Source organism: Sapajus apella, unplaced genomic scaffold (genome assembly GCF_009761245.1).
Source record: "Sapajus apella isolate SASKATOON/1434 unplaced genomic scaffold, GSC_monkey_1.0 scaffold156, whole genome shotgun sequence".
Taxonomy (NCBI): domain Eukaryota; kingdom Metazoa; phylum Chordata; class Mammalia; order Primates; family Cebidae; genus Sapajus; species Sapajus apella.
In genome coordinates this window covers 1,812,182-1,822,881 of record NW_022437096.1, presented here as the reverse complement: position 1 = coordinate 1,822,881, position 10,700 = coordinate 1,812,182, and the positions used below count along the sequence as shown (strand labels likewise).

Sequence of the window (10,700 nt, the reverse complement as noted above, 5' to 3'; positions counted from 1 at the left end):
TCTCTACGAGGGCATGGTGGGGTCTTTAGGAAGGTGTGCTGGGGTCTCTATGAGGGCGCGGTGGGGTCTTTACGAGCGCGGTGGGGTCTTTATGAGGGCATGATGGGGTCTTTACGAGGGGTCTCCAGGACAGCACGCAGGTGTTGCCTCCTGATTCCCACTGAGGTTCAGGGGCTGGGACTCCACTCACCGAGATGCCGCCTGTCCCACAGGAGGCTAAGCCCCATGGCTTGGGCACACGCCCCGGTGTGGGGGTCACTCAGGAAGGCCAGCAACGCAGGCCCCACCAGGCACAGATGAGTCTTCAGCCCCCGGGTAGCCTGCCTGCCCCAGGGCAGATTTGCCGTGAGCAGTGTTGCGGACTACCTTTACCAGGTCATCAGTGGAGGCAGCTGGAGACTTAGCCTAGTGCCAGATTCTCATGTGGAGAGGAAAGGTCTCCTCGGCCCTTTACCCCACATGCCAGCCATGCTGCCAGGGTTCTCCCGCAGGACCCTCCTGCCCCCTCCCCCAAGGTCACTGGGCAGTTTTCCTTTATTCTGTTAATGTGGTGAATGACATTGATTGATTCTAACGTGAAATTAACCTTGCTTTCCTTCATTTTCATTTTTTATTTTTAAGGAACTGGGGCTCACTATGTTGCGCAGGCTGGTCTCAAACTTCTGGCCTCAAGTGATCCTCCCTCCTCAGCCTCCTAAGGTGCTAGGATTACAGGCGTGAGCCACCGTGCTGGGCTCCTTCGTTATCTTTTTGGTCTTTGCAGGACTAGATGATGCCTTCATTTTTATTCCTAATATTACCTGTGTCTCCCTCTCCCATCTTGATCAGTGTCACCAGAGACCCTTGATTTTCTGTTTTAACGGAATCTAAAATTTTTTGAGATGTTATATTTTTATTATTCAGTTCAATATTTTCTAATTTTCATTACAATTATTTAATCTCTCATTTACTTAGAAATCAGTTTCCTAGAAATGCAGTAGCATCAGATTTTATAGTTACTTTTTTTTTTTCTGAGACAGGATCTGGCTCTGTCACCCAAGCTGGAGTTCCGTGGCACGATCTTGGCTCAGTGCAGCCAGCACCTCTCAGACTCAAGCCATCTCCTGCCTCAGCATTTCCAGTGGCTTGGACCACAGACATTCACCACCACATCCAGCTAATTTTTTTTTTTTTTTTTTTTTGGTGGAGATGGGGTTTTGTCATGTTCCAGGCAAAACCCAGGCTGGTCTCAAACTCCAGAGCTCAAACAATCCGCCTGCCTGGGCCTCCCAGCGTGTTGGGATTAGAGCTGTGTGCAAGCCTCCACACCCGGCCTAGTTAGCTGTTTCTTTTCCTTGTAAGCTAAATTGTATTTTGGTTACAGACCGTTATCTTAGATATTGGTTGTCAGTTGCTTTAGGTGGTCAATTTTTATAAATGTTTCTTGGTGCCAATAATGTGTAATTCTGAAATTATTCAGTATCATGAATTGGGCCAGATTTTGACATACTGTATTTTATTTCCCTTTTTTTTTTTACATTTTTTTTTTTGGTCTGCTTGTTTTATCAGTTACTAAGCAAAGGATGATATGAATCTTGGGGACGCATGGAATTCTACCAGTTCTTACTTTAGAGATTTCAGATTGTTACTAATTTTATTTTGGTGAGGATTTTCCTGGTATATTTTTTCTCTCATTATATAAGCTTATGTTTTACATGTCTCTCTGCATAACATTCCAGACTGCCAATGTTTAATCTTTTAATCAGCACACCTATCGTTTACATTTAATGTAATCATGAACATGGATTCTGTGGTGATTGATTCTGCATAAGAAATCACTGCAAAGCAGAGCTGCTGACAAAGCACACGTTTATCACCCACGTTTTCTGTGGCTTAGGACTCTGAGGAGGGCTCATTGGCATGGTGCCGCTTCAGGAATGCCCCTGAGGCTCAGTCCCGGTGCCAACTGAGGCAGCGTCATCTGAAGGTGTGCCTGGGGCTGGGACCCACCTCCCTGATGGTGCACCCGCATCAGTCCCTCCCACGTGGACCTTCCACAGGGCTGCTTGAGTGTCCTCACAACATGGCAGCTGGCTTCCTCCAGTGAGTGATTCAAGAGAGACCGCTAGAGTCATGAGGTCTCTTTATGACTTCACCTGAGACATCACATACCCCTGCTGCTGCTATATTCTACAGGCCACGCACCCCAATCCTGATCCGGGCAGGAGGGGAGCACACATGCATGAGTGCCTGGGGTGAGCATCCTGCCTTGGAGCCCGATGGCCACAGTGCCCACCGTCTGATTTCACTCAGTTTTTGTTGATCTTGTCCATTCTATGTTCCTGTGTTCTTGTCACAGTTTTCACTGATGCTCCTTCTCTCATTTTGTTTTTTCCTTCTCCTGGTTTAGAGGTGATGTACCCTCTTTCTAGTCTTTTAGCGACTGCCTGCAAATCACTCCTTGCACGTTTAACTTACCAAAATCTAACGTGAAGGAAATCGCACTTACACCCACCCGAGAGTACATCAACTTTGAAGCCTGGAAAATGGACGTCCCCTGCTGCCTTCTGACTTCGCTGTTGCTGTCAGCCTGTTTAATAATGTTTTTAACAGTCTCCTGGGTGTGATTACCATCATTGCCGCACAGCCAGGGCTTTTAGATTTACCCACATACATTCCTCTTTGCCCTTCACTCTTCCCGAGTCTCGGATGTCCCATCACATTCGTTCTGAACCACTTTCTGTCCACCCAAGACAGTGTTCTTCAGGGAGGCGCCAGCGGTGGGACGCTCAGACGAGCTTTCGGCCTATAAACATCTTTTTCACACAGGTTCATGACAGAGTCGATGCTCTGCGGCAGGAGTCCAGGCTGCAGCCGCTCTCCCTCTGAACGTTGAATTCGTCCTTCCACTGTGGCTCTTGGAAAATTGGCAGAGCCTGCCGCCACTCCAAGGGGAGCTGCCTGTTCTATCTGCCAGCTTTTAAGACTGCTTTAATATGATATCTGAGTATTCCATTTGATTTTCATTTATTCAACCTGGAATTTGAATGTCTTTGCTGTGTGCCACGGTGTCATTATTCAGTTATGGGACTCTCTCAGCCGTTATGTCTTTAAATGTTGCCCCCACCCCGTTCTGTCCCCTCCCCTTTGGAACGCAGACTAAATGCTTGCTAAGCCTTCTCACTTTCCCTGCGTCTCCTCATCTCCCACGTCTTTGATTTGTTCGGCTGCCTGTGCTGCATTGTCTTCCTGTTCATTTCAGGATGCCACCAACCCACTGAAGTTTTAATTTCTCACAGCTTTCATTTTTAGAAGTTGTACTCTTTAATAAAATTATTTGACCGTTTTTCTTCTTTTCTGAGACAGGATCTCACTCTGTGGCCCAGGCTGGAGGGCAGTGGTGCAGTCGCAGCCTCCACTGCAGCCAGAAGCTCTGGGGCTCAAGCGATCCTCCCACTCAGCCTCCCGAGTAGCTGGGACCACAGGCATGCACCACGCCCGGCTGTTTTTGATTCACCCTGCACCCAGTGGTTTGGGGCTCCCATTTTGTGGGGGGTGTGAGGTGTCTTCTGTCCCCACACTCCAGGGCCTTGGGACCCAGAGCTCCAGGTGCTGAAGCGTCAGAGGAAGGAACTTTGGGGCCCGGTACCTTTCGGGGCGCCCTCTCCTTGGGCTCACCTTCCCTGGTCTGGCCCCCTCTTCCCTTACTATGTTGCCTGCTGCTTTTGCCCATTTCTATGTTGCTTTTCCTACCGTATGCTCCCGTTTGGTGGTTTTCCCTGGAAGGACTGGTCTAGGTCCCAGATCCCTCATTACTGAGTGCACCTTATGGGCTCCCTGGAGCCTGCTGGTCCCCACTGTGACTCTCACTCCAGCCCTGGCCTCCGTAGAGGCCTCCGTAGAGCCTCCCCTCCCTCAGAAGGGCACAGGCCCCACACCAGCTGCTCAGCCAGCTCATGCATGTTCCATTCATCACGCACAGACACACGGAGAGCCACAGACACTGAGTCCCCTCTCCTTGGCTTAGGGTGGGCCCAGCCTCTGCCCTGACTCACTGGACACATACTTTCTGGGCACCCTGGTGGGTTCCAGCAGGCCCTGGGTGTGTGGGGACAGAGCCCTGCCCAACAGCACTGCCTGGCCTGCTGCACTGAAGTACCCTTGCAGATTTGACCTCCCAGTCCTCGGCCCAGCCTCCCTGCATCTCCCCTCCAGGATGAGAGCCCTGAGGAGCGGGAGCTGCTCCTACCTCGTTCTTCCTGCCACTCATGCCCTGCTTGTGCCACGAAGGCCCTGGCCTGTCTCATGTGCCAGGCTGGCCCAGCCCTTCCAGGAGATCCAGTTCCCAGGCGCTGCTCAGCTTCCACCTGAGGTTCCCGGAAGCCATGGGCTGCTTTGCATAGGCACTGGGGGCTCTCCCCACCCAGACCCTGAGGAAGAGTGACTCAGCCTGGGGCCCCGAGTTTGCTGTTGGTAGTGGGTGCCCCAGCACTTCTGGGCTAGGCTGTGGCTGCTTGGGAACCTTTATCCCCGGGGGCTGGGAAAACTGGGGAGTCTCCCCTTTACCCCACATTCCTACCCCACCCTGGGACTCCTTCTGTCCCTCCCTCACCAGGTACAGCTGCAGCAAATGTACAGGCTGGGCTTCCCCTCACCCTTCCTGGCCTGGGCAACCTGAGGTTGACTCCTGGCCCCAGGAAATGGGGGACGGGGCCTGGCACAGGCTCACCCCACTGAGGAGGGATGGCCAGAGACCCGAGACAGCCTCAGGGCAGGGCCAGTGGCTGGAGGCCAGCAAGAGTCAGGCCAAGGCCCCAGCATGTCGGGTTGAGAGGACCCCTGTGTGAAAAAGACGCATGGTGGCCACACCTGCCACCCTTGCCTATCCTGGGACACTCCGAGGAACGGTGTGAAAGTCCTTGAAAAGCAGCAGCTGCCATGCAGGGGTGACCTCGAGGAGTGGCCCCACAGTGGACAGCACCTACCTGCTCTTGCCCGTCACGGCTGCTACCTCTGAGCCCACGCAGGAAAGGGCACGGGCTGCAGCCACCTCTCAGACCACGGGCACCACGTGGGATGCCGGGCATGGGGCCTGCTCCCTCCAGCAGCTCCTGGCATCAGAACAGCCCATGGGGCCTGGTGAGGTCTGACCACAGGTTGTGGGCAGCAGGTCTTCTCCAGACTGAGAACCCCAGCCCAGGCCCGGCTCTCAGGTGCCAGCGTGCCCAGATGGACTGCACCAGCTGCAGCCTTTCATGGGGACGGGAACGCCCTCAGCCTTGACACTCCCACCTCCCTACTGACCTGTACAGCCACTGACCTGCCCTGGGACTCTGGGGGCCTGCCCCAGCTGCTGGCCCTCATCTGCAGGCACTGCCCTGTGCCCACCTCCCACTTGGTCCGGCCCAGCTCTGCACCAGGCATCTGAACCTGAGCCCGGGCACAGCAGCGCAGGAGGAGTCGCAGTGGGGGCTGCTCTTCTCCAAATCCCCCGGCTGGTTGGGTCCTTCTAGGCAGGAGTGCTGGGAGGCAGAGCTGGACTCCCCCTCTGGGGTGAGGGGCCAGGTGGAGGGGCGTTAGGCAGGCTGAGGAAGGGGACCTCTCCATCCACAGAGCCTTCACCCAGAGGCGCGATGCCCCACCCCTGACCCCCTGCCCGTGTTTTTAATTTTTATTTGAGAAGTAGTTTTGCTCTTACTGCTCAGGCTGGAGTGCAATGGTGTGATCTCAGCTCACCGCCACCTCTGCCTCTGGAGTTCAAGCGACTCTCCTGCCTCAGCCTCCTGAGTAGCTGGGACTTCAAGTGCCTACCACTACACCCAGCTAATTTTTGGCATATTTAGTAGAGACGGTTTCACCATGTTGGCCAGGCTGGTCTCGAACTTGAGGCCTGGTGATCCCCCCACCTCAGCCTCCCAAAGTGCTGGGATTACAGGCCTGAGCCACCGCGCCTGCCCTGCGTTTGAGTGGAGGTCTTGGTTTTCTGAAAGCTGGGGGAAGCAGGTGGGCTCCACGCAGGATCGAGTTGGGAGCCACCTGGGGCTGGACATTCCACTGGGCTGCCCTGGCAGGTGGTGAGATGCCCCCAAGGGGCCTGCCTGGGGCATGGCCTTGAGGGGCCTGGGCGTCGCCTGTTGGTGGGTGTGGACTGAGGGACCCACGGGCACAGGGATGAGGCCAGGGGTGGTCGGGGGTGGGCTGGGGTGGGGGAGGACGTGGGCGAGGAATCAGGGGTCTGTGGCCTGGCGTGAGGGTCACCGGGCGTGGGCGCAGCGTCCTGGGCGCCGTCCAGAGGTCCAGGGGGTGTGGGACATCGTGGGGCCGGACGAGCGGTGGTGGGTGTTTGGGGAGGGCTCGGGGCGCGACTGCAGGTGGAGGAAGGCACTGTCGGGGTGGCGGGTCCCAGCGCGCCCGGGGGCAGTCGGGCGGAGGGCAGCGCAGCTGGATGCAGCCCGACGCCTGCGGTCTCAGCACCCCTCTGTCCCCAGGGCTGCAGGGGGACCCCCGAACGCTTGCCCCGTGTGCTGCGGGCCACAGCCGCCCCGGTCCTGCAGGGCACATCCTTCGTGCCGATGGGTTGGCGGAGCTGCAGCCCTCGGACCCCGTGAGCCGGGACCCACGCGGGGATCAGGATGATGGCCCGGAGCCAGGCGCGTGTCCCTGGAAACCTGCGCGGAGCTGAGGCTGAGAACCCACGTCCTCGCCAGTTTTCCTGGGTGCCCTGCGCCTGGCATCCCCGCGCCCGCCCCGGCCCCTCCAAGCCACCCTGGGGAAGGCATCAGCCTGGGGGTCCCAGGCGGACGCTGGTTCGTTCGTCCCGCGTTTGTGCAAGTCTTGGCGCCGCCCAGGCTCTCCCACCTGTGTTTCCTCCCATCTGGTGCCCAGCGCAGGCACTGAGGGAGACCCCAGGGTTGGACTGTGCTGCTCTGGAGACCCAGACATGGAAAGACTCCCCCTGCCACCCAGGCCTCGTCCAGGAGGTGGCTGTGGCCTGGCTCTTCATGGATACTGAGCGGGGCCAATCCCGCAGCCCTCAGAGCCAGCGCCAGAGCCCCCATCCTCGGGTTGGACAGGGTGGCCGGGCCGGGGCAAGGGCCTGGCTTCACCATCCTTCCTGGGCCTTGGGACCAGCACCAGCCACACCCCATGGGACGTCCCCACACGAGGTCACTGGCTACTGGCTGCCTGCAGCCCCTGCCTGCGTGACGGTGCTGGGAGGATGCCTTCAGGCAGCTGGGTGTCATGGTGGGGGCCTGTCCCAGTGAGGCCTGGAGACAGAGAGGTTCCAGTGTGAGGGGCCCGGGGAGGGAGGGACATTTGTCCTTTCTCAAGGATCCTGCTGGCCGTGCCCATGGACGTCGCCTGGGACACCTGCCATGGCTCAGCAGCCCCCCGGTATGAGGAGGGCTGGGCGCCAGGCTGACGGGCAAGGCCCAGCTGCAGTATCTGTCTTACAGCCCAGCCAGCACGGGACAGTGGGTGACAGAGACCGTCCTGGGCCACCCCCAAACATACCTGCCTGCTGACCACGCTGTGGTGTGGAGGCCAGCACCGGGCACTCTGCAAGGCGCCACGGCCATAGGCACACTGTGGGCGGGGGGTGCTCAGCCCCATGGACCCTGCAGTGACTGCATAAGTTCCAGCCCATGGAGATGGGGGCAGGGCCGAGGTGCTGGCCCAGGAGGCAGGGAGGTGGGCAGGGGGCGGTGGCAGAAGGGAGGGAGGAGTTCATAGCCATGGCAGGCCCCTTCCCTCCCCTGGGACCCAGCCCCAGAGCTTGCTTCCCAAGCTCCCTCCTGACGCTCCCCGAGCCCACAGTGTGAGGCCCACGGCCTCTCCCAGTCTGGGGGTTCTGTGGGTATTCCAGGCAGAACACCCCAGCTATCCACTCCCTCCATCCCCCACCACACACGCACACATGTGCACACAGATAGGAACACACATGCACACGCACACACACACGTGGGGCAGTGCCCTCCCAGGAACAGAGGCATGAGCTTCTGTGCTGCCAAGACATAGAGATTGGGCTGGACACAGGGACTCTGGGCCTGTCCAGGAAGAGAAGAGCCAGGTCGCCCAGAACCACACCCTGGTTCTCTCCAACCCCCTGCCCTGGCTGGAGGCAAATGGGAAGCAGGGAGTTTCTGCCCAAAAACTTTCCTGCATGTTGGATGCTCCAGATAAGAAGAGGACTCAGAACAGCTGCCTGAGCAGAAGCCGAGCCCCAGAGTTCCCAGCCTTGGGGGCTGCCCTCTGGAGTGGGGGACCTCACAGTGAGGACTGAGCAGGGGGGATGGCCTCTCACATCTGGAGGGAAGGTGAGGGCTGAGGACTTGGGGTGGAGCCTCAGGTCCCAGGAGAGGGCTCTCCCTTAGAGGCTGGGGCTGAAGCCAGGGGCTCTGGGGTACCAGTGCCCAAGACAGATTCTGCCCCCCCTTTACCAGCCCAGCCAGCTTTCCAGGGCTTGTCTACTGTCCCGGCCTCACGCACGCCTGAGGGGGGTGCACACAGGCGATGCCTTGATCCCGCTGGCCTGGAGCTATCTCTGCTCCAGTGGCCGCCCCGTGGGGAACCCCATTAGGGTGTTTTGGGACTCCAAAGACCTCAAGGTTTCCGGATGCTTCCTTTGGAAACCTAGAAACTCCACGAGTGTCGGGCCACAGTCTCACGGCCCCGGGTGATGGAAAATCTCCCGGCTGCTGTCCGTAAAGGGAGCCCTGTTTTGCCAGGAGGGGGTGTGTCCACTTGCTCCTGCTGTGAGGAGCGGCCTTCTCTCCTCTGTTCGTCTTTAGGGCTGCAGCTGCAGGGTCGGCTAGGAGCCGCTGCCACAGGGCACCCTGCAAACTTGCCCCACTCATGTCCACAGTCTCCAGTGGGAGCTGTCACTGCACAGCCAGATGCTGGCTGGGCAAGTACTTGCGTTCCTCTGCCTGACCTGGGGCACCCTCCAGAGCCTGGCCATCCCCAGGATTGAGGAATGTGGCCTCTCCTGTTCTCAGGTAAGCTCCCGCCTCCTCCTAGGCCCCTACACTGTGGCAGATGAGGCCCTGGTTTCTCCTCAGGCGGGTGTGGCCTGATGCTCTCAGCACATGGACAGGGGCAGGTGAGGGGTTGGAGGGCCTGGGGGCCCCTGGCGGAGCTGGTGAAAGGAGGCTGGGAGACCTGGCCTGACCCTGCCGAACTGCTCTGGGAGGTGTTTGCTGGAAGCTCAAGGCAGGGTGAGCCCACCTCCAACCCACCTGTGACCTCCAAGGAGGCTGTTAGAATCTAGGGCAGCGCGCAAGCCCATCCAGGGCTCCCCACCCCACACCCCAGGCTGCTCTGAGCCATCAGGACCCGGCAGCAGCACACAGGCTTGGGTAGACACCTGCCAAGGAGACACTTGGGGAACGGGGAACGTCGGGAGAGTGAGATGCTGGCAGTGGAGGTGCCTGGGGGATGGGGTGGTGGTGCTCCCGTTTCAGGGCCAGCTGACTCAGCCTTACAAGAGAGGGCGTTTCATCACCTGCAGCAAGAAGTGTACCAGCCATCCTAGGAAGGGGCGCCGGTGCCCAAGGCTGGCCGAGGCACAGTGGGGACACAGGTGTGGAAAGAGCCCGGAGGGGGTCCTGGGAAGGGGGAACTCACTGAGGACCTGCTGGGTGCACCGTTCCTGGCGTGGGGACAGCAGACAGCAAGATGTGCCTTTAGGGTGGTGGCCTGGTCACCTCAGGGGACTCAGGACACCAGCAGCTCCACAGGGCCTGAGATGGGTCCAGCAGCGGGCTCAGGGAGGGGAGGGAGCGGTGGGCGTGGGTGCCACAGGCAGGCTCAGATTCACGGGGCATTCGTGGCACAAGGAAGAACGCAGGCTGGGATGCGTGGGGGCCGGTGGGGGCAAGCGAGACGGGTGATTCAGGTGGGAGAGGTGTTAGCCGGATTCCCTCCTGCAGGGGAGATGGAAAACAGGGAGGGACAGGACTGGGGGTCCTGGCTGGGGGGAGGGACAAGAAGTGAGGGTTGAGACTCAGGTGACTTTTGCCTGTCGGGGGTTGGAGAAAATGGTTCCTGAGTTGGGAGACCTGGGGAGGCAGCCTTGAAACGTGAGCTGCAGAGCCTTACGGAGTCGGCTGTGGGGTGTGCCTCCCGGTGCCAGGGGAGTGATAGGGCTGTCCCACATGGCTACGGGCAGGGTGACCCCGGGGGGCTGGTGGGGACCAGGACTGAGCCCTCCCTACTGCAAGGAAAGGGACAGGGGCTGAGGCAGGTGGAAGAGGCGAGGAAGGAGGGGGACAGCTGCAGGGGAGGGGAGAGGAGGGGTTCGCAGGGCTGAGGAGGGTCTCATGGAAGATGGGTGGGGAGGGCTGACCAGGAGGGGTCGAGGGGTGAGAGGAGTGGGATCCGGAGGTGGGTGTAGGGGCGCTGCCCGGGGCAGCCTTAGGCCAGGCGGTGGATTCGAGGGGGCATGGGAGCCTCTGTCCGCGGGGGGAAGCCTGGGAGAGGAGACCGGGGCTAAAGCCAGCCTGGGGGAACCTGCTCAGGTGGGGGCAGGAGACTGGGCCCGATGCTGGGGACCTCAAGGGGCAGGGACCACATGGGGCCAAGAGAAGCCACCCTGGGGGTTCCCAAAACACCCCCGACGTTTGGCAGCTGGGAAGCCCCGAGAAGCACAACGGAAAACCCCGTAGCCGGGAGGCGCCCAGAGCCCAGGCTCAGCCCCAGCTCCCCCCAATCCCCCACAG

At 59.1% G+C, this 10,700-nt stretch overlaps 2 protein-coding genes across 2 annotated transcripts in view; both read left to right on the top strand.

Annotated features, from left to right (window-relative positions):
• TTLL8 (tubulin tyrosine ligase like 8) overlaps positions 1-6,587 on the top strand; it is a 31,495-nt gene extending 24,908 nt beyond the window's left edge. Inside the window, exon 12 of the mRNA XM_032266287.1 lies at positions 6,468-6,587. Within this exon, the coding sequence (XP_032122178.1) occupies positions 6,468-6,587 (120 nt within the window). The remainder of the gene's footprint in view (positions 1-6,467) is intronic.
• Positions 6,588-8,800: 2,213 nt separating this feature from the next.
• The window catches only part of IL17REL (interleukin 17 receptor E like), a 20,570-nt gene continuing 18,670 nt past the window's right edge, over positions 8,801-10,700 (top strand). Inside the window, exon 1 of the mRNA XM_032266253.1 lies at positions 8,801-8,978. Within this exon, the coding sequence (XP_032122144.1) occupies positions 8,877-8,978 (102 nt within the window). The 5' untranslated portion in view covers positions 8,801-8,876. The remainder of the gene's footprint in view (positions 8,979-10,700) is intronic.